This window comes from Xyrauchen texanus, chromosome 12 (assembly GCF_025860055.1).
Source record: "Xyrauchen texanus isolate HMW12.3.18 chromosome 12, RBS_HiC_50CHRs, whole genome shotgun sequence".
NCBI classification, from domain to species: Eukaryota; Metazoa; Chordata; class Actinopteri; order Cypriniformes; family Catostomidae; genus Xyrauchen; species Xyrauchen texanus.
The window spans coordinates 41382535-41406902 of record NC_068287.1 but is presented as its reverse complement, the minus strand read 5'-3'; the positions used below and the strand labels follow the sequence as shown (position 1 = coordinate 41406902).

General features: G+C 38.8%; 1 protein-coding gene across 3 annotated transcripts in view; it reads right to left on the bottom strand.

The window, feature by feature from the left end:
• LOC127652737 (rho GTPase-activating protein 17-like) overlaps nt 1-24130 on the bottom strand; it is a 45540-nt gene extending 21410 nt beyond the window's left edge. For all 3 annotated transcript variants that reach the window (XM_052139068.1, XM_052139066.1, XM_052139069.1), the window contains exons 1-11: nt 23821-24130; nt 14560-14599; nt 6872-6976; nt 6044-6120; nt 4834-4945; nt 4675-4751; nt 4268-4385; nt 3978-4046; nt 2808-2889; nt 2217-2344; nt 337-448 (exon numbers count right to left, since the gene is read on the bottom strand). In XM_052139068.1, coding sequence (XP_051995028.1) covers nt 337-448; nt 2217-2344; nt 2808-2889; nt 3978-4046; nt 4268-4385; nt 4675-4751; nt 4834-4945; nt 6044-6120; nt 6872-6976; nt 14560-14599; nt 23821-23873 — 973 coding nt within the window. In that variant the 5' untranslated portion in view covers nt 23874-24130. The remainder of the gene's footprint in view (nt 1-336; nt 449-2216; nt 2345-2807; nt 2890-3977; nt 4047-4267; nt 4386-4674; nt 4752-4833; nt 4946-6043; nt 6121-6871; nt 6977-14559; nt 14600-23820) is intronic.
• Nucleotides 24131-24368: the final 238 nt, after the last annotated feature.

Below are 24368 nucleotides of genomic sequence, written 5' to 3'. Positions count from 1 at the left end.
CAAAAAAAGTCAGCCAAAGTGTAAGTACAAACAACTGACCCACATGTGACACAACTGACCCACGTGGAGGAAGGCGAGGCTGGGCCGTGAGTGCGCACGGCTGGCTCCCAATCGGGCTAATCAGTCAAGGAGAAGGATAAAGCCCAGCCGGATGCAGCAGTTCGGGAGAGAGAGAGCCACATGCAGCTGCCATTTGTGTATTTGTTTGTGTCTTTAAGTTTTCATTAAACATTATTTTGATGGTTCATCTGGTTCCCGCTTCCTCCTTGCCCATCCTTTATACTGTTACACATAGTAAACCTTCTTACAATTTCGGATATGGAAAATGGAACGTACCAGCTACAGCGTGAGGGTCAGAGTAAAACTCCTCCAACTGTGATGTGGAACAGTCCAGCGCCGCCTTTAGCTTCTTAAGTTTTGAGGACCCAGCAGCGATACGGAACAAACCCTGTCAAGAAAGGGAATGTTATAAACATGCAAGACAATGTACAGTAAAAATATATGCTGGAATCCAAGAGATGCTGATGTGTGAAAATGACCGAAAATGCTGTTTTCATATCTGTCAGTGTGGTTGCAACAGGAAATGATTGTCTCGTTTCAGTGCTAATTTTAGAATCAGTTGTCTGCGTTTATCTAAGAAAGGAAAATGAAGCAGTAGATGCCAATAATGCTGATATATAGCCACAGCCCTCACATATAGATTGTTTACGATCATACAGCCCTTATCTGTAGCTCTGCCTTGAAATAACTGAAAAAAAGCTACAATTTTCAATTTGGCTAAAAGCTAAACGGATTTTATATTAACTAATTTAGCTCAATTACCCTCTTAGAATAGTTTATTATTAATATTATTACACATTCTAGAATAATAATAAGTCAAGACGTCAAGACATTGTTCTGTGTTTGCAAAAGTGTTCTGAATGGTTGCTAGTGTGTTGCTATGTGGTTGTTAGAATGTTCAAGTGGTTGCTAGGGCATTGCTATGTGTGCGCTGACATGTTCTGAGCAGTTGTAAATGCATTACCATGCAGTTGCTAGGGTGTTTTGATGGTTGCCAGAATGTTGCTATGCGATTGCTAGGGAGTTCCGGTGGTTGCCAGGACTTTGCTAAATGTTTGCTAAGGTGTTCTGAGTGGTTGTTAGTTCATTGCTATGGGGTTGCTAGGGTGTTCTGGTTGTTGCCAGGGCATTGCTATGGGGTCACTAAGATGTTCTGGGTGGTTGCTAGGAAATTGCTATGTGTTCACTGAGGTGTTCCGAGCGGTTGATAATGCATCGTCATGCATTTCTATTTACATTTATGCATTTGGCAGATGCTTTGATATCCAAAGCGACTTACAGTACTTACATGGACAATCCTCCGGAACAACCTGGAGGTAAGTCCCTTGCTCAAGGACGGTGGTGGCCGTGTGGATCGAACCAGCGATTGCTAGGGTGTTTTGGTGGTTGCCAAAATGTTGCTATGTAGCTGCTAGGATCTGGTGATTGCCAAGACGTTTTTCTGTGTTTGCAAAAGTGTTCTGAATGGTTGCTAGTGCGTTGCTATGTGGTTGCTAGAATGTTCTGGTGATTGCCAGGGAATTGCTATGTGTTCACTGAGGCGTTCTGAGCGGTTGTTAATGCATTGCCATGTGGTTGCTAGGGGTTTCTAGTGGTTTCCAGGGCATTGCTATGGGGTTGCTAAGATGTTCTGGGTGGTTGATAGGAAATTTCTATGTGTTCGCTGACATGTTCAGAGTGGTTGTAAATGCACATGTTATGGTGTATATGTTATGGAGTTATGGTGGTTGCCAGGAAGTTGCTATATGTTTCCTAAGGTGTTCTGATTGGTTGTTGAGGCATTGCTATGTGACTGTTAGAAAGTTCTGGTGTTTGCCAAGGCTATGAGGTTTCTAGGATGTTCTAGGTTGTTGCTAGGTAGTAGGCCCAAGTCAAAAAAATTCCTTATTATATTTTGGACCTTAGATATGACTCCCATAGTCACCCACCAGGCGAAAATCATAAGTTTGATTGCTCAGAAATGTAAATAACATTCTCACTTCATTCGTTCATCCCTTTAAAATCAGACTCTGTACTAAAGTGCCCTTTGCAAAATAGTAAAAAAACTGACGAAAGACTGAACACTTCCTTCAAAATGACAACCATCTGCTCTTGTGTATCTAATAACACGCAGTACATTTATCTGTCCACAAAAGTTGTTTAACAGGATGAAATACCTCTTCATGCATGCCAGTCTCCAGAAGCATCATGATGCAGGCCTCTATGGGTAAAGCGATCTCTCTACTGGTGCGTTTCAGATGTTCCTCTAGAGAGGTGCCAAAAGCTGGCTTCTCCATCCAATTGTCTATATCAGATAAAGAGAAGGTGAATGAGAATTGAGGAATGGACCGTGTAATTTGAGTTAACAGGAAACATAACCAAGTACAGAATGTGTGTGGAAGATTTATAGCATGTGAAATGGGATACGTTTCAGTGCTGGCCAACGGGCAGTTTTTTTTAAAGAAAAAGACAGATTTATGGCTTATTGATGACTAGGAAGATCTACTTTGGTTTCTTGTTCATTTAACCTCACAGAAATAAACTCACTATTGATTTGAGTCAGTTTGAACATTATTAAAGATCAGGTAGAGGATAAATACGGTCTTTGTTTCAGAACATAAAACACATGTTCCAAAAATGGTTAGACTACCAAAGACTAGCAATGGCAATGTCTCTTTCTACTTCACACAGGACGTATTTCTCTGTATTGAGTTTTTTATGTGAAGCATGCATTGTAAAGGAAGTTAAGGGTACTGTAAATATCTTACCTTGCTGTGACTGTATGGTTGGCAGGATGCTTTCAATGAGAGCAAAAGCTCTTTTATGGTATTCAGCTTGTGATTCTAATAACTGTCAAGACAAATAACATTTCTTTTCAAAAAGAGACAGAAACAAGTTTTGTGACACAAAGTACCTTCATTCAATTGTGATTGGCCATCTTTCAATCTTTTAAATTTTTAAGTTAAAATTAATCACTTCAGTATACAGTGGCAAGAATAAGTATGTGAACCCTTTGGAATTAGCTGGTTTCTCCATTAATTGGTCATAAAATGTGGTCTCATCTTCATCAAAGTCACCAGTATAGACAAACACAATGTGTTTAAGCTAACAACACACAAACAAGTTTAATCTTTCTTGTCTTTATTGAACACATCCCATCAAACATTCACAGTGCTGTGGAAAAGTAAGTGAACCCTTGGATTTAATAACTGGTGGATCCTCCTTTGGCAGCAATAACCTCAACCAAGTGTTTCTGGTAGGTGTGCTTAGAGTCATCTTGGCTGGACGGCCACTTCTAGGGAGAGTAGCTATAGTATAAATCATCTCAATTTATAGACAATTTGTCTAACTGTGGACAGATCAATATCTAAACTCTTCCAGATAATCTTGTAACCTTTTCAAGCTTTATGCAAAGCAACAATTCTTGATAGTAGATCTTCTGAAATCTCTTTTTTGTGAGGCATGGTCCGCATCAGCAGATTATTTTTTTGAATAGCAAACTCAATGTTTGAATGCTTTTTATTAGTCAAATTAGCTCTAGGTCACACCTCCAATCTTGTTTCATTAATTGTATGCCAGGTTTGCCAACTCCTGACCCTAATTTGCTTTTTTGTCATCTTTAGCCTATAGGTTCACTTACTTTTTCCACAGCACTTTTAATGTTTAATGGGATGTGTGGTTATTAAAGAAATGAAATATTATAATTATTTGTGTGTTGTTAGCTTAAGCACATTGTGTTTGTCTATACTGGTGACTTTGATGAAGATGAGATCACATTTTATGACCAATTGATGCATAAAACCAGCCTATTCCAAAGGGTTCACATACTTTTTCTTGCCACTGTAAATAGAACTCTAGAAGAGAATATTTTTCATAGACTTGACTGGTTGCTTGCCTGTGTAATTCAAGCTCCTGTAAAGCTCAATGAGATGGCTTACCAAGACATAATAGCGAGCGTATTCTCCTTCCTTGGAGGAAAAGTTGTACATGTCTGCAGCCAATTGATCCTAGAGACAAGAGAAAGATAATAGACTAGGTTCAAAATGCTTGCAATGCCCAAAATAATGTAATATAGTTCTACAGTAATGCCTAATAATTCGTCTAATTTTCTATTCCATCTTAGATTATCCCAATGGAACCACCTGTCATCACACAATCTACCCCACGGTCATCTGAATATCCCAATAATACTTGAAATAACTTCCCCCATAAGTGTACAGTAAGCTACCTTGCATATTTCCATTTTGATCTGTGCTTCATCCATCTCTTCCTTAAGTGTGTCAATTTTGGCAGCCATTGCTTGAACGTTTGTGGATGAAGAGAACACCTTTGCGGCCTGTTGATACCTGTATTATAATAGATTTAATACATTAGCCATTAGCTAATGTCATTATTTAGACAGATTCATTCAAATACAGAAAGAGAGGAGTCTAAGACCAGTAGCACAGCAGACTCTGGTGATGTTATAGTATGGATAAAGACGATGTCATTAAAACCCATTGGTGTCATCAATGGCTAAAGATGATGTATTTTAAACCTGCTGAAATATTATATGGCTGAAGCTTCTGACGTCATTTAAATGCAGTGGATGTACTGCTAAATCATTGCATGTGTGTCAATAATTTATATACACACCTGGCTTTTGCAGAATCATAATCCAACACAAGCTTGGCTAAATGCTTTCTCTGCTTCAGGATATTAGGAACATCCACCTTTAAGCACAAAGACAATTATGTGCATTACATGGCATATTTAAGTAGCAGGTTATGTGTGCAGGTCTCTAGCATACCATACCTCTGCTAGCTGATTGAGGGGGTCTAGAACTTCGCTCTCTATCTGGACCTCGTGTTGGCTCTGCTCATAGGCCAGTTTGCTTTCAGCATCTCCGCAAACTTCCATCATTTTTCTGTAGATACAAACACGTAAAAGACACATGCTCCATTACTGTTATTGATTTAGCCAAGTAGAGCATGTTTCTGGTCATGGTCAACATCCTTTGATAGTCCTGGAACATCATTTGTATAATACAATTCTAGCCCTAACCTGAACCCAACAATAACCTCTCCCTAAAATCAAAGGGAAATTATAGGTTGATAAGAATGTTGTTCAAGCCATTAACCCTAACTCTACATCCAAACCACACCCTAAATCTTACTGGTTGACGACAATGTCGCTCCACGACCAGGAGGGTTGATTATCTGGTTAAAGGGATAGTTCACCTAAAGTAAAACGATTTTCTCATCAATGAAATCCATATCTTCAGATGTTGTATGATAGGTGTGGGTGAGAAACAGATCAACATTTAAGTCCTTTTTTACTATAAATCCTCCTGCTGCCCAGTAGGTGGCAAGAAGAATGTGAGAAAATGAAAAATGTTGATTTAAAGTTTATTTAAAGATTTACATATTGATCTGTTTCTCACCCACACCTATCATATTGCATCTGAAGATATGGATTTAACCACTGGAGTCTTATGGATTACTTTTATACTGCCTTTATTTGCTTTTTGGAGCTTCAAAGTTCTGACCAGAGCTGAAATATTATTCTAAAAATCTTTGTGTTCTGCAGAAGAAAGAAAGTCATACTCTCATGCCATCCCAGATGTGTGAGTAAAGAATTTTCATTTTTGTATGAACTATCCCTTTAAATCATGTTGAGTTCACCCACACTTACACTTCAGCCAAATAGAACTACACAAAGAAGTCCCTGTAAGCATAATAATAATCTTCTCTAACTAATCTAACACAATAGGCCAATCCATATCAAGCAGCATGAGGTTACATTACAATTTTGACCTTGTTCCCATCCTGACATTGCATATGGAGCCTACTAATGTTAATGGCAAATCCATATGTTCACAGCTCTGTCCCCTGTAGATACTCTACACTGTCTGCCTGAAAAAAGCTGATGATTCAGGTTGTTCAGTCACATGACTACAGAGACCACAAAAGTTATTGATGATCTCAGACACCATATCTAGCTATCAAAGAGCTTGTAAACTCACCCTATGAGAGACTCGTCTCCTAGCTGACTTCCTCCTTCCAGCATGGATTGTGAAAGGGCTGTAAGGGGAAGTTTTTTCTAAGAGGAGAAAAAGACTCAATTCAGAAGTGCATTTAACCAAATGTAATCTAGATTAGGGCTAGGCGATGTAGCTAAAAACAAATCACAATCATTTTGCAGCCTTTTAGGTCTTTTTGATGCTGGAGTTTTAAATTTGGGACACTGTTAAAACTAGTCTAATGATACAGTTGTAGTGGAAGTAAGGAAATGTAATGATTTAGTAAAAATAGCGTTAAAATCATTGCAATGTTGCCGATTTTATTTTTATTAATTTATATCAGCACCAAAATAATGGCAAATGTATTTTAAATATACTTGATATATCACCCAGCCTTAAAGGTGAACTCAGTATTTATTTATTTATTTTTTAAGTATGTCAAAGTGGCATACATTAGTTTACACTGACACCTAGTGGCCTGGATGCTGCATAATTCAAACACAGTAGTTTTCAGTTACCAATGTCATTGTGGAAATTCACTATGCACAGTAAACCAGGATTAATTAATCCATGCGTGAAAGTATCCAATAGCAGGGCAGTTACTGAGATTAAGCGAGCAGTATTCAGCTGGTCATGTGATGCTAACATGGCTGCCCACATGAGTGGACCCTCTCCATGTAGAATAAAACAGCTTTTATGAGGTTACTGATATGACTGAAATCTTAGTCTCACACGAGCAGTCATGATTTAGACAAATTACTGAGTGCACCTTTAATATAGAGGTAAATAAGGTAAAATTCATGTGAAAACATAAAGGCAGCCATTACTTACATGTCTCTTTTCCACATCTTTGCCCAGATTGCCCTGTAGACAGGTGACCATCCTCTTGTGTGCATTGTGAGAGACCAATCGCACCAATTCCAGGCGACGATCAATCTGTACATATGCATGCATTTCATTCATATTTAGAATTGACTGCAGTTCTCGCATACAAGGTAAACGCTTATTTTCACACCCAAAAATTCCCAGTTCTACCATCACAAGTTACAGGGAGTGTCTCAATCAGCTCCCAAGTTCAGTAGTCCATGCACTAATCAGAGAGTTGGCCATTTTAAGTGCCGTCACAATGGCAAAATCGCTCCAGTGCACGATCGTTCGCTCCCTAAAAAAGTCCCACAATGCACCATAAAAACCAGAGAGCATCATTGCTCACTATGTCCACTTAATGCAAACGTTGTGATGTCTTCTCACTCAAGTCGTTAGAAGATGAGCACCAGTGTAAATATATCATGTGAAAGGCTTGTTTTCTCTTTAAAAGAGATGTTGTTTTTATTGTTATTTTTATCCATAATTATAATGAAAGGGAAACAATCTTTTAAATATTAGAGTTGTTAAAAGTTGGTTAAAATACACTCCTTTACATTTGTATTTCTTCATTTAATGTCATTTATTTTTCATAATAACAATATCTTCAACGAAAATGAACAACAGTGTCATTTATCCAGCGATGTTGCTGATCAATAACAGCCGAGTTTAAATGCGCTATTGATATCGTGTCGCAGGTAATGGAGTCATTAATGTCCCAATGTTCAGTGGATGAACACCCTTGCTAGTGCCCCAATTAGCGTTCATTATATACTGACTCACGACATAGGGAGCTGATTGAGACACACCCACAGTCTCCACACTAATGATCTGTTACCATGGTTACATGCACACTTGTTCTGCATTTCCTGCAAGATTCTTAAGCTGTGTTCTGATTTGCAGGGTCCCAACACAGTGTTCACTGCACCCTACTGACTGAGCTTTGATACATGTTGAAGTGGACAAAAATTGTTCATTAAAAGGCAAAATGATCAAGGTGGAGTTCAAACAATGATGTGAGTTTGGGGAGGGGCTATCACTCCGACCAATGGTGGACAGGCCGAGTGTTTTGTCCTTTATTTTTGCATTTCCAATTAATGACGCTAGCGGCTTAGAAAGACAGCTTACTTGTCTATTCTTTTCATGTTGGACAAAGTGAGATGCAGATCTTTCTGTAATGCAGCCTTCCTTGCAATGATTGGGGTCAAAGTTTGTCTACGGTTTCTGCAAAAAACACTTCATGAGTTACTGGGCTGTTTTCTGCATGCATACTTTTGGCACAGACTCGGTTGTTTCTTTCTTTCTTGGTCATATGCACAAGGGACAAATGTTTGAAGTGTGCTTGACAATCCCTTAAATAGTTTCAGACAGTTATAGTGGAACTGAAACTTGTAGCATTAGATACCTGCTCTTTTCAGCACTGCCGAGACACGGCGCTTTTGTTTTTAACTCTGTTTCATTTCAGTGAAAACTCACAATAAAGACTGATTTAGAAATATCTCTACAGAGAAGAGAGCCATAAAAATATCAAAATTTTCTGCTGCTTTCAGGTCTTCAGAAAGGCTGTTCCACATATTAATTTCAAGATATAAAATAATTTAAGATATAAAAGAAATTCATGTTTTAGTCTAAATACTGCATATTTCTTTATACAAGTTATATTATATATTTCAGCTAATATTGCATATATAAAAACGATACATTTTATACATCTATATTTTCTAGATCAAAGTCTAGATCAGCAGTTACAGAAATACTCAAACCAGCCCATCTGAGACAACAATCATGCCACGGTCCAAATCACTGAGATCAAAATTTTTCCCCATTCTGTTGATGTGAACATTAACTGAAGCTCCTGACCCGTATCTGCATGATTTTATGCACTGCTGCCACACGATTGGCCGATTACATAATCGCATGGACGATTGTTGGTGCCAGATGGGCTGGTTTGAGTGTTTCTGTAACCGCTGATCTCCTGGGATTTTCACACACAACAGTCTCTAGAGTTTACTAATGGAGCCAAAAACAAAAACATCCAGTGAGCATAAGATGTGCAGATGGAAATGTCTTGTTGATGAGAGAGATCAACAGAGAATGGCCAGACTGGTTCAAACTGACAAAGTCTACTTTAACTCGGATAACCGCACTTTTGTTGAGAATATCATCATAACATGCTATTTTGAGATGAGGGTTGGCGCCGTTTTGTCAGCACAAAGGGTACCTGCATAATATTAGGCAGGTAGTTTTAATGTTGTGGCTGATCTTGTGCATGCGTGTATACATATATACATATATACATATACACACACACACACACACACACACACACACACACACACACACACACACACACACACGTTCAAAAGTTTGGGGTCACTTGACTGAAATGTTTCTCATGATCTTAACAATGTTTTGATCTGAAGCCGTATGCTTAAATATTTGAAATTAGTTTTGCACACAAAAATATAAATTGTGCCAACATATTAATTTATTTCATTACAAAAAAAAAAAGGTTTTTGAAATGACCTGGACCAAATAATAACGAAAAGGAGCCACAAAATGCCCAACATAGATGGGAACTCCTTCAATACGGTTTAAAAAGCATCCCAGGGTGATTCCTCAAGAAGTTGGTTCAGAAAATGTCAAGAGTACATTTCTGCAAATTCTAGGCAAATTGTGGCCACTTTGAAGATGCTAAAATATAACAGTTTTGATTTATTTTAGTCACAACATAACTTTCATATTTCCATTTCTATTATTCCATCATTTTGATGACTTCACTATTATTCTAAAATGTGGAGAAAAAAATAAATAATGAGTAAGTGACCCTAAACTTTTGAACGGTAGTATGGGTGTGTGTAATATATATATATTTCTCTTTCTCATTGTTCTTTTTCTAAGCCATCAACACACCCATCAGATTTCAGATTCAGGTTTATATGGGGAATGAGGAAAATGGAAAAATGAAGAGGAAGAGACACATTACAGATGTTCTGATCAACGTTTCACAGCTCCAAGCAAAGCAACATTTCAAGACAAACAGGAAATGATGACGGACCCCACCAGCCTGTTTGCAGCATTCACCCAGCAAGGGTCAAAACTCCCTGTGGTGCACATCGAGAAATGACTCAGCGTGCCTGAAAGAACTCCAACCACTACCAGATGAAGTGCAAACAGTACAGGGACCATCTGCCAACACCACTGCCAGTCCTTCAAAAAACCCAGTGGATATCCAAACCACGTTTCATTTTGAATCATTTAAAGAGGGAGTTTATGGGCCACTATCATGTTTCTCTTCTCTACTAGCAAACCATTGGCCTTTCTAAGCTGCAAAGCATTCAGGCATTTAAACTTTGGACCTTGGACATGGAATGCATGAGTGAAGGTGAATTAGCAGTATAAAAACCTTTGGCGAAAGTCTGTCAGGCTTCAATGATTTCCCTTTTGTGGGAAGAAATACTTGAGCAATGTTTGAAAGTAACAACTGTAGACATGTTTGAACATGAGACATTTTTTAATAATGATGAAGTGACAGATTGGAGGAATTGTTTTGTTTTTAGAGTGATGTTTGTCAATATGTAGATTTTCATCTTGACACCCATGTGAAGCATACAGTGTCCCAGAAAAGTATTTGGACACTTAGGGTACGTTTACACGACAACGATGTAGTTAAAAACGTTAAAGTATAATGCATGCCAAGTAGTTGGCGATTTCACTTTGTAAAAAAAAAAACAAACAAAAAAAAAAAAAAGTAGGCTACGCGCATGCGCATCCACAGAGCGGTGAATACAAACAAAGATAAATGATGGCAAAAGCATCGAGCAATTTTTTCTGGACGGACGTTGAGGTTGCTTAATTACTACAAGTCTGAGCAGCACAAACACAGTCCTGCAGTCCGCCATTACAGTTTTGAATGTCTCACGCATTGTTTTGAAGTACTCGCGCGCATGCCTATAGACTGAACGCGTCAAACGCATGCGCAGACGTCATCGTTTTCACAGCTTCGCGGTTTTTTTTTTAATGCAGAATTTACAAACAAACATGGCAACATCCACAACTTCAGTATAACGATATATAGACAACAGTCAGAGAAAACAGCTTTTAATAACATTAATAATAAAAAATTAAAATAAAATGAAATAGATAAATAACCCAGTGATAAGACATTGTCGTACCAGGGGAGAATTCAGTCTAAGTTCAGTTATTTTCTATAGTCGAGAAGTGTTTTAGGGTGTCGTACAATTTGATTCGTGTTTTTATATGTTTACACGGAGACGATAACGGCATCGTTTTCAAAAACCTGCACTTTGAAACCAGTTTTCAAAAGTTTGCGTTTTCAGGCCCAAAACGCCGTTGTCATGGAAACGAACAGCCAAAACGCATAAAATCTTGTGTAAACGGCCCCTTAAGCTAGACCTAAAAATGTATGAATGTCACTGCATTTCTAAACAAAATGTCAAACCAAATGACATTTCTTTTAACCACTTCAACTCTGGGGCATTTTTGGGCTGCAGCCTGCAAATTTAAAAGCTCCCCATTCACACATACTGCGGACTAATTGCCAAATAATGGTCTCTGATTTTTTCTGAAACCCTCCCATATAAAAAAATAAAAAAAAAAAAAGACATAAATTATTCATAAATAATATAGGTTTAAAATCTTGATTAATATATATATTTCTAATCTTTTTCAACCTGGTAAGCATGTAATTTTGGTTCTCTTCACTCTATCTCCCTCCAAAAATTCTTATTTTATTCCACTAGAAGGCAGCAAGTATATCACCTTCAATCACAAAATGCATATCTGAAATATAGGTGGTACTCTAACGCATTTGATCCCTTACAGATGTGCTCATCCAAAGACATTTAGTCTAATAATTCAGTTCATGCACCACCCCATTGTTTCATCGAATATCTCAGCCTCTGAGTGGACTTGCAGGTCAATTGTCAGTGTCATTAGAAAGCCGGGATGCTCCCCTTTGCGATGATATATAACATGGAAAATTCAGATTCTAAGCTTTCAAATGATACCACATAGGCCTGACAACGCACCCCCTTTTGGACCCGCCGGCAGGTCCGCAGAGTTGTAGAGGTTAAGAAAGTCAGCGGAAGCACACTTTGCAGGCAAGATATTTCACAAATAGACGTTTGTTAGGTTTAAAATGGTGAAACAATTGATTTATTGCGTTTGGACACTTTCTGGTTGTCACACATTAGTGGAATATGTCCATAGTTAATGTGCTGAAATACACCTGCCGTTACTCTGCTAGGACACCTGTGTGAATTTGAGGGGAACTGACTGCATATATCTACCAAATGACCTCTTTGGCTCATGAATCACATGAGATATAAGTTTAGTGTCTAAGTCCAAATGCTTTTTGTGGCCACTGTATCCGTGTATTCACATTCAATTTACCAGCATTTAGTTACATTACCTTAAAACACTCTGATATCTCTTCTAAATCTTTTGGGCTTGGTCATTTGTTGGTTCATAACAGCCATATTTATATGTACATTTTTGCTCACATGAACCTGGTGAGGGTAGAAATACCTAAATAGAATCAATTAGCCTTTGACAGTGAGTTACTCTCCAGTAATGCCATCTGCTGCATGCCAGAAAAGAAAAATGAGTGGGAAGTGAAAGAGGTGAGATTATGGGAAAGAAGAATGTCCAAGACTAAAGTTCAACTGAGAGACTCATAAACAGAAGTGAGACAAGAGACGCCCAAGAAAGCCCACCCACCCAACCTTCATTTATTTACAGTGAGGAAAATAAGTATTTGAACACCCTGCTATTTTGCAAGTTCTCCCACTTAGAAATCATGGAGGGGTCTGAAATTGTCATCGTAGGTGCATGTCCACTGTGAGAGACATAATCTAAAAAACAAAATCCAGAAATCACAATGTATGATTTTTTAACTATTTATTTGTATGATACAGCTGCAAATAAGTATTTGAACACCTGAGAAAATCAATGTTAATATTTGGTACAGTAGCCTTTGTTTGCAATTACAGAGGTCAAACGTTTCCTGTAGTTTTTCACCAGGTTTGCACACACTGCAGGAGGGATTTTGGCCCACTCCTCCACACAGATCTTCTCTAGATCAGTCAGGTTTCTGGGCTGTCGCTGAGAAACACGGAGTTTGAGCTCCCTCCAAAGATTCTCTATTGGGTTTAGGTCTGGAGACTGGCTAGGCCACGCCAGAACCTTGATATGCTTCTTACAGAGCCACTCCTTGGTTATCCTGGCTGTGTGCTTGGTCATTGTCATGTTGGAAGACCCAGCCTCGACCCATCTTCAATGCTCTAACTGAGGGAAGGAGGTTGTTCCCCAAAATCTCGCAATACATGGCCCGGTCATCCTCTCCTTAATACAGTGCAGTCAGCCCTGTCCCATGTGCAGAAAAACACCCCCAAAGCATGATGCTACCACCCCCATGCTTCACAGTAGGGATGGTGTTCTTGGGATGGTACTCATCATTCTTCTTCCTCCAAACACGGTTAGTGGAATTATGACCAAAAAGTTCTATTTTAGTCTCATCTGACCACATGACTTTCTCCCATGACTCCTCTGGATCATCCAAATGGTCATTGGCAAACTTAAGACGGGCCTTGACATGTGCTGGTTTAAGCAGGGGAACCTTCCGTGCCATACATGATTTCAAACCGTGGCGTCTTAGTGTATTACCAACAGTAACCTTGGAAGCGGTGGTCCCAGCTCTTTTCAGGTCATTGACCAGCTCCTCCCGTGTAGTTCTGGGCTGATTTCTCACCTTTCTTAGGATCATTGAGACCCCACGAGGTGAGATCTTGCATGGAGCCCCAGTCCGAGGGAGATTGACAGTCATGTTTAGCTTCTTCCATTTTCTAATGATTGCTCCAACAGTGGACCTTTTTTCACCAAGCTGCTTGGCAATTTCCCGTAGCCCTTTCCAGCCTCGTGGAGGTGTACAATTTTGTCTCTAGTGTCTTTGGACAGCTCTTTGGTCTTGGCCATGTTAGTAGTTGGATTCTTACTGATTGTATGGGGTGGACAGGTGTCTTTATGCAGCTAACGACCTCAAACAGGTGCATCTAATTTAGGATAATAAATGGAGTGGAGGTGGACATTTTAAAGGCAGACTAAAAGGTCTTTGAGGGTCAGAATTCTAGCTGAGAGACAGGTGTTCAAATACTTATTTGCAGCTGTATCATACAAATAAATAGTTAAAAAATCATACATTGTGATTTCTGGATTTTTTTTTTTAGATTATGTCTCTCACAGTGGACATGCACCTACGATGGCAATTTCAGACCTCTCCATGATTTCCAAGTGGGAGAACTTGCAAAATAGCAGGGTGTTCAAATACTTATTTTCCTCACTGTATATTCATAACGATATTAAATTAAACTGAAAGCATATGATCACTTGTACGATGAACAACTTGAAATTGAAGTCGTTATTCGGTCTCAAATCAAGTCATTAATAAACTCTGTCATTTAAATATGGCGACATGACAATAACATCAAACCTTAATGGTTCTTGGGGCACGGCGTTGGTCACGAGACGCACAAGAACCAGTGAGGTTTGATGTTATTGACGGGTCAATTCATATCCTTGAACGCTGGTTGATTTTTGCAATCATTCATAGTTCTGATAAAGGAAGAACAATTCACCTGAAGGAGGTCATCACTCAGTACTTCTGTCTTCTCTGCTCTGTGGACAAAAGAAAACAAAGTGGTTAGATGGACAGACAGACAGAACAGCGTTTACTGTGATTTATGATGTCATAACAGTAAAGGCGACAAGCAGTACAAACAGGTTTGGCCAGTATCACCGTAAAACGCATGGTAAATCAAAATATGATGATGCAAACACATAACTTTCAGTGTGTGCAGGTTTTATTTGCAGGTACAATTAATGACATTTCATCATTATTAGATCATCCATATAAAACATCCATGCATTAATTTAAAAATAGCCCTTAACCATTGATGTGAATTTATAGTAAATAATAATTAAAATATAATACATTTTCAGCCAATTTGGCACAAAATCTGCTTCTTGCTCTCTGCATTATATGCTGTTTGTTATGGCAACAGCAAAAAAGGGCAGGACTGTTGATGCTTTACACACATTCTAGTCATCGAAAGTGGGCGGAGCTCCGTAAATAATGTGTGGAGACTCCCTTTGACCAGAGATCATAAAATGAACAATGTTGGGCCATGTGGACATTGTACAGAACTTTGACAGATATCAATATATGTTCAGTTCAAAAACAGCATGAAAGTATGTTATTTTGAACACGCATTTGGCAGACGCTTTTATCCAAAGTGACTTACAGAGCCCTTATTACAGGGACAATCCCCCCAGAGCAACCTGGAGTTAAGTGCCTTGCTCAAGGACACAATGGTGGTGGCTGTGGGGATCGAACCGACAACCTTCTGCTTAGCAGTTTCGTGCTTTAGCCCACTACGCCACCACCACTACATTTATTAGATAACATATGCAATACATACAATCGTTCACATCAACCATAAGAATGGGGAAAATATGTAATCTCAGTGATTTCGATGGCATGTTTGTTGGTGCCATTTGGGCTGGTTTGAGTATTCCTGTAACTGCTGATCTCAAGGGAATTTTCACGCACAACAGTCTCTAGAGTGGTGGTGGCATAGTGGGCTAAAGCACATAACTGTTAATCAGAAGGTCGTTGGTTCGATCCCCACAGCCACCACCATTGTGTCCTTGAGCAAGGCACTTAACTCCAGGTTGCTCTGGAGGGATTGTCTCTGTATTAAGTGCACTGTAAGTCGCTTTGGATAAAAGCGTCTGCCAAATGCATAAATGTAAATGTACTCAGAATGGTGCCAAAAACAAAAAACATCCAGTGAGCGGCAATTCTGAGATGGAAATGCCTTGTTGATGAGAGAGGTCAATGGAGAATGGCCAGACTGGTTCGAGCTGATAGGAAGGCTACAGGATCTCAGATAACCACTCTGTACAATTGTAGTGAGCAGAATAGCATCTCAGAATGCACAACATGTCAAACCTTGAGGCGGATGGGCTACAACAGGGGACTTAATTAGGACCAAAGTGTTCCTAATAAAGTAATCAGTGAGCGTACAAAGCTAATTACTGTATACTTCAGACTAACCTTAAACCTAACCCTAACCCACCCACTAAAAAAAAAACGTTTAGCAACGTTTGAATTTAAAAAAGGATGTTTTGTCAGATTAAGATCAGTTCTGGGGAGAAATACCTAAAACACAGCAACTCATGTCGTCCATCTAAGACCCCCCCGGTTAGATTTCGGAAATACAGATATAGCAGCAATGACAAAACAAAGTATTTTAATATTCAGTGCAGACAATATGGATAAAATCCACAAAAGCCAAATCTAATAGCCACTGGTCAAGTAACAAGAAATGATCCACAAGATCCTGTTACATAGGCTGAGCATAACACAACGTCAGTGAACAAATTTTTAGATTGCCATCAATGATGAATTAGCATCGATCCTGCGGTGGAGTGCATGGCATACCTGTACCAAGCTAACATGTTTAAGCACAATCATGAAGATCTATGAAGATTTTGGCTATAGTTCCTCAAAGAAAAGACAGTCCTTAAGTAACAGGAACTGGCATGATGCCCTTTAAGTGATGAGTGATCTGATTCTCGGTACAAATTATAAGAAAAACTACATCAAAATAAATGAGTAACGTATTGCTATGTGGTCTGTATACAGTACTGTATGCTCCAGGACATTTGTATTTCATGTCATGGGCTTTGAAATTATGCCTGAAACACAATTTATAGTATAGATGAGTCAAATATGATTGGTCACCTCTTATTTAAAGATACAATACTAGAGGACCAATATATCAGTTTTACCGATTAATCTGTGCCAATAGTTGCTTTTTTGGAACTATCGGTTATTGACGATGTTATAAATGTCATAATGTGGATAATTGACGATAGTTTTTACATTTTTGTCATTTCAAAATAAGTGTTTCTGGCTTGTTTATACTTAAAAGTCCCGTGTTATGCAAAACATTTCTTATAATAAGGATTTCGGTTCAACAAAAAGTGCTTCTGGAATTGTATTCATTTTGACTCCTTGAGAATAAAAAATGTTCTAACATAAATCAATAAAAAAATATATAGGCCTACATATCGGCCGATTAATCTTATTGGCCTTTCCCACAAATACAGGTCACGTCGATGCGCTTCACCTGGCAGACAGTACACACAAAATATTTCATAGAAAACAATGGTTTCAAATTTTAGAACATGCCATGCCGTCCACAAGATGCGTCCAGTGTGTGACCCTCTTAATTCTAACTACAGCTCTTATAGGAAAAAACTGTAACCAAAGATCAACTGTTAAAATCTATTACATTAAATAAGCCTCACAGACAGAGGGACTCTTTCATCTGCCATGATTTTGGTTGAATGGCTCATTGAACATCTGTTCTTGATATCTGGAAAAGACTCTTTTTGTAAACTACAGAAGGATATTCTATATTCATCATTAATAATGTTGTACTCAAACAGACAGTTTTGATGAGTAGATCCCTGCTGTCTTCACCACTGGTTTCTGGACTTGTTTCAAAAAGCCAATATGAAACATGATTTTATGCTAAAGAATATCCCACGGTCATGGAAAACCTGAAGGTATCAGGGGATTTTTAAAATGGTGATTTCCAGGCCGGAAATGTCATGGTGTGATCAAAGGCATTGAAAAGGTTTCTATGTGGTTGCTAGGGAGTGAGTGTTTTTAGCAAATTGCTATGTGGTTGCCATGGTGATATGAGTGTTTTTAGTGCATTGTAATGTGGTTGCTAGAGTGATCTGAGAATTTTTTAGTGCATTGCTATGTTGTTGTTGGGGTATGAGGAATGGAGTCAAAATTATGACATATTCAAAAGAATGGGTGTTCTGAGAGTTTTTATTGCTTGCTATATGGTTGCTAGAGAGATGTGAGTGTTTTAGTGCATTGCTATGTGTTGCTAGAGTGATCTGAGTGTTTTTGGTGCATTGCTATGTGGTTGCTAGGGTGCGAGTGTTTTTAGTGCATTGCTATGTGGTTGCTAGAGTTATCTGAGTGTTTTAGTGCATTGCTATGTGGTTGCTAGTGTGATCTAAGTGTTTTTGGTGCATTGCTACGTGGTTGCTAGTGTGATCTAAGTGTTTTTAGTGCATTGCTACGTGGTTGCTAGGGTGCGAGTGTTTTAGTGCATTGCTATGTGGTTGCTAGAGTTATCGGAGTGTTTTAGTGCATTTCTATGTGGTTGCTAGTGTGATCTAAGTGTTTTTGGTGCATTGCTATGTGGTTGCTAGGGTGCGAGTGTTTTTAGTGCATTGCTATGTGGTTGCTAGGGTCCAAGTGTTTTTAGTGCATTGCTATGTGGTTGCTAGAGTTATCTGAGTGTTTTAGTGCATTGCTATGTGGTTGCTAGAGTTATCGGAGTGTTTTAGTGCATTGCTATGTGGTTGCTAGTGTGATCTAAGTGTTTTTAGTGCATTTCTATGTGGTTGATAGAGAGATAGGAGTGTTTTTGGTGCATTGCTATGTGGTTGCTAGTGTGATCTAAGTGTTTTTAGTGCATTGCTACGTGGTTGCTAGGGTGCGAGTGTTTTAGTGCATTGCTATGTGGTTGCTAGAGTTATCGGAGTGTTTTAGTGCATTTCTATGTGGTTGCTAGTGTGATCTAAGTGTTTTTGGTGCATTGCTATGTGGTTGCTAGGGTGCGAGTGTTTTTAGTGCATTGCTATGTGGTTGCTAGGGTGCGAGTGTTTTTAGTGCATTGCTATGTGGTTGCTAGAGTGACAGGAGTGTTTTAGTGCATTGCTATGTGGTTGCTAGTGTGATCTAAGTGTTTTTGGTGCATTGCTATGTGGTTGCTAGGGTGCGAGTGTTTTTAGTGCATTGCTATGTGGTTGCTAGGGTGCGAGTGTTTTTAGTGCATTGCTATGTGGTTGCTAGAGTGATAGGAGTGTTTTAGTGCATTGCTATGTGGTTGCTAGAGTTATCTGAGTGTTTTAGTGCATTGCTATGTGGTTGCTAGAGTTATCGGAGTGTTTTAGTGCATTGCTATGTGGTTGCTAGAGTTATCTGAGTGTTTTAGTGCATTGCTATGTGGTTGCTAGAGTTATCTGAGTGTTTTAGTGCATTGCTATGTGGTTGCTAGTGTGATCTAAGTGTTCTTGGTGCATTGCTACGTGGTTGCTAGTGTGATCTAAGTGTTTTTAGTGCATTGCTACGTGGTTGCTAGGGTGCGAGTGTTTTAGTGCATTGCTATGTGGTTGCTAGAGTTATCGGAGTGTTTTAGTGCATTTCTATGTGGTTGCTAGTGTGATCTAAGTGTTTTTGGTGCATTGCTATGTGGTTGCTAGGGTGCGAGTGTTTTTAGTGCATTGCTATGTGGTTGCTAGAGTGATAGGAGTGTTTTAGTGCATTGCTATGTGGTTGCTAGAGTTATCTGAGTGTTTTAGTGCATTGCTATGTGGTTGCTGGAGTTATCGGAGTGTTTTAGTGCATTGCTATGTGGTTGCTAGTGTGATCTAAGTGTTTTTAGTGCATTGCTATGTGGTTGCTAGTGTGATCTAAGTGTTTTTGGTGCATTGCTGTGTGGTTGCTACGGTGCGAGTGTTTTAGTGCATTGCTACGTGGTTGCTAGGGTGCGAGTGTTTTAGTGCATTGCTACGTGGTTGCTAGAGTGATAGGAGTGTTTTAGTGCATTGCTACGTGGTTGCTAGAGTGATAGGAGTGTTTTAGTGCATTGCTACGTGGTTGCTAGAGTGATAGGAGTGTTTTAGTGCATTGCTGCGTGGTTGCTAGAGTGATAGGAGTGTTTTAGTGCATTACTACGTGGTTGCTAGAGTGATAGGAGTGTTTTAGTGCATTGCTACGTGGTTGCTAGAGTGATAGGAGTGTTTTAGTGCATTGCTATGTGGTTGCTAGGGTCCGAGTGTTTTAGTGCATTGCTATGTGGTTGCTAGGGTGCGAGTGTTTTAGTGCATTGCTATGTGGTTGCTAGAGTGATCTGAGTGTTTTTAGTGCATTGCTATGTGGTTGCTAGGGTGCGAGTGTTTTTAGTGCATTGCTATGTGGTTGCTAGGGTGCGAGTGTTTTTAGTGCATTGCTATGTGGTTGCTAGGGTGCGAGTGTTTTAGTGCATTGCTATGTGGTTGCTAGAGTGATCTGAGTGTTTTAGTGCATAGCTATGTGGTTGCTAGAGTGATGTAAGTGTTTTTGGTGCATTGCTATGTGGTTGCTAGAGTGATCCGAGTCTTTTTAGTGCATTGCTATGTGGTTGCTAGTGTGATCTAAGTGTTTTTGGTGCATTGATATGTGGTTGCTAGGGTGATAGGAGTGTTTTAGTGCATTGCTATGTGGTTGCTAGGGTGCGAGTGTTTTTAGTGTATTGCTATGTGGTTGCTAGGGTGATATGTTGTGTTATATTTTAAGAGCATTTCTATATGGTTGTTAGTGTTATCTGACCGTTTTTAGAGCATTGCTATATAGTTCCTATGGTAATGAGTGTTTTAGTGCATTGCTATGGGGTTGTTAGTTTCATCTACGAATTACACACAGACATGTATCTGTTAAATTAATTTAAGTTATCTTAAAGTTTAGAATATCAATATCAATGACTAAAACGAGAAAGCAAAGCAATTCCATATCCATATCAATCAGGATTGTATCTCTAACAGAAATTCCTTTGCAGCAGAGGCAAACTAACTGAGGCTATAACTTAACAGACTGTATCAAAACGTGGCGTCTCTGGCCTGGAAAGGAGCCATGAGAGCTGGGCCTGACTACTCTACCTCTTATGCTGGATTAGACTGGATCTGCATTCTACATCAGACACATAGACTGTGACAAGCAAGTGATGAATCTACCAGCTGTCCAAGCCACTTTCTAGAAAACTGAATATAAATTAAAGTGCATGTTGTAGAATACAATTTCTCGGTCTAAAATAATATGAAAAAATAGACAAAGCAAAATATTAGTCATTCACTTTCACAGCATGGAAAAACAGATTTAACATGAAAGTTAATGGTGACTATCGTTCTTCCTAACATCCCATTTTGTGTTTCACATAGGGAAGTCAGGCATATGGTTTGGAAAAACCTGAGAGTGAGTAAATGATGACAGAATTTAAAAATTTTTGGGAGTGAACTATCCCTTTAAAAACTGTGAACATGATATAAAGAACCTAAGATATTTTTACCTCTTTTAACCATTCCACCCCTATACAAATATAATAAATGTGCAAGGAAAGGTAACTTATGATCTTTCCCTGACACTGCGAAGGTTCCTCTTGCCATTTCTGCAAGAGCCAGTTTTGTTATTTCCTTATGTCAAGCAAACATGCATCTGCAGAGATCGACCAAACCTAACAGTAATTAAGGTTTGGGCTTTGAACAAACCCCTAACCCCAAGTATTAATTTTTGGCATAAGTATTAACTTGTTCAGCCGCAGATATAAATGATGCCTCAAATTGTGCAGCCTGTTAAAGAGAAGCAATCAGACTTATGAACTTTGCATGCTGGACATTAAAATAAGCAGAAAAGTCCCTAACATTGAAGAGAGACCCAAGCCATGCTGCGTTTCTGTATTACTGTAGTTAAACGTAGACAGAGCTGAATGATAGATTTGCATAAACAAACCATCCAATAACCTGCAAAGTCACTTCAACTAAACAAAGAGTTTCTTCAAAGCAGTCAGTGGAGCACAGATTTATCTATTAGCTGATATGAAAAGGGATGTGTATTCCTTACTGGACGAAAAGCACAAGAGGAGTAACCATTATGGGTCAGCAGAAAGGCCTGGTGCAATGGTCTCCCATCACCAAAAGCCTTTACCATAGCAACAGCTTAACTGTACTACATCATACAAAGGTTGGGTCTTATTTACTACAGCGACACTAGGAAATTGACTAGTTAGTCGTTTAGCAGATGCTTTCATCAGAAGCAACTTACAGTAGGGTTACACAAGCACTCAGGGACAAGCTATGGATGCTAGTTGTCACTAGTTTACATACTCTCATTTCTTGATGTCACAAGTGCAGTTTTAAGGTTTTTGAAGCAACTAGAGGTAAACCGATATATCCGTTTTACAGATTAATCAGTGCCGATGGTTGCTTTTCGGATATGTCGATAGTTGACAATAGATTTTACTTAATTTCGTCATTTCAAAATAAGAGTCCCCATTGTTTTTCTAGCTTGTATACTTAAAAGTCCCACGTAATGCACCAAATCTTAATTTTTTTCTTGTTATTATTGGATTTTATTCATTTTGGACTGTTTGTCTTGCCTGCCACAGTAAAGAAAGAATAAAACTATCGGCCAATGAATCGGATATCAAACACCTTAGTTATCGGTCGACCTCTAGAGGCCCATTTTAGAGGTTACAGCCTGACTCTAAGGCCTGTATATTGATTAGGACATATGTTTTTTATTATTTTATTATGAAATTTGTATATGATGAAAAAGCAGTCTTTCAAGTCAATTTATTGCATTCCATTCATAGTAATCGCATGTCCCCATGCAGCAAGCCATATAATACCTGAAAAGGGTGGAGTTTTAGCGGTAACAACAAAATCAACCCCTTGTGAAATCCTATTTCCTTGACCTTTCATCATGCCTAGACATATAAATAAGGTATAGATGGAGTTATAAGATTTAAATGGGGTTTTATGGTGTTTTAAAAAGCCTTTTGAAAAATCTGTAAGGTATGTGGATAATCCATTTATTAAGTCACTTTGGACAGTTTATAGAAGCATTATAGGATAGTTACTTGCTGAACTATCTACGCCAAGAATTTGCTTCTATTGTACACTTTTGGTTCAACCATTGAAACCATAGCATGTTTAAAATGTCAAACACCAACACGCATACTTCTGTTTGTATATTAAAAATGTTGGAATGCAAACTACATGATGTGTTCTTCAATTATGCTGCCAAAAATGGCTAAATTGTAACTGTAAAATTGGTTTGTTAAATGAAGCTTAACATTGTTTTTGTGTTTGTTTTGTGTTGCCACAGTATGCAATAGACTGGCATGTCTTAAGGTCGATATTAGGTCAAAAATGGCAAAAATGAAACCGCTTTCTCTAGAAACTCATCAGTCAATCATTGTTTTGAGGAATGAAGGCTACACAATGCTTGAAATTGCCAAAATATTTCATACAAAGGTGTACACTACAGTCTTCAAAGACAAAGGACAACTGACTCTAACAAGGACAGAAAGAGATGTGGAAGACCAGATGTGAAACTAAACAAGAGGAGAAGTACATCAGAGTCTCTAGTTTGAGAAATAGACGCCTCACATGTCCTCAGCTGACAGCTTCATTGAATTGTACCCGCTCAACACCAGTTTCATGCACAACAGTAAAGAGAAGACTCACACATACAATATTAGGCAGGTGGTTTTAATGTTGTGGCCGATCGGTGTATACAATCACGTAGCACTTAATTAGGAAGACTTTGGTCCTAATGGTCCTAAATGAAAATCCCAAGAGATCAGCAGTTACAGAAATACTCAAACCAGCCCATCTGCCACCAACAATCATGCCATAGTCAAAATCACTGAGATTTTTTCTCCATTCTGTTGGTTGATGTAAATATTAACTGAAGCTCCTGACCCTTATGCTTGAGTATATGCATTGCACTGCTGCCAAATATCAAACCTATATGTTCGCATTATATAGTGGTTTCATATATAGATAACGTAATAAAATGATTGCAATGACCAACCAGTAGTTTAAACGTTTATAAATCACATTCTGGCCATTTAAAGTAGCATGCACTTTAGTTTATTACCAGCGCGCGCACACACACTGACACTCCCGACTTTAGTTTGTGCTTTTCCCCCCCACACACACCGATCAAGCATTCATGATTCATAATCATATAACACACTAACCTTCCAACAGTCTGGTTGGCGAGCTGTTTCATGCGATTAAACTGTTTCTTCATCTTGATTCTTCTTAATTCACCAACATACAAAACTTTCAGAAGCGGAAAAGTCCCTCCGTTTGAATCAAGCTGACGGCCGCGAGCGCGTCGCTCCCATTGCGCGTGGAGAACTAGATCTGAATCCGAGTCATTTACTGCTTATATTCATGCATAAACCACACGTCAAACATCCTCCTTTCGTTTTTACCCGTCACGATGTCTGGTTTGGTCAGAGAACAGCAGTAACGCTGTGGAAATAGGAAGTGCTGTTCACTTCCCTATAGTAACCCAGAGTGACATATGACACCTTTGAGCGGTCTGATATACTGGCCAGTGGGTGGTTTACTTATTGTGGAGATATGATTATATAATTATATAAACTTAGATTTAGAATTAATCATACTTTAATTTAAAGCAAATAATGGCTGTTGGAAAATAAGAAAAAAAAAATGCATTTAGTGAGGTAAAAAAATATTTAAATGCAATTATAGCCTATAGGGTATTGCCTAAAAACAA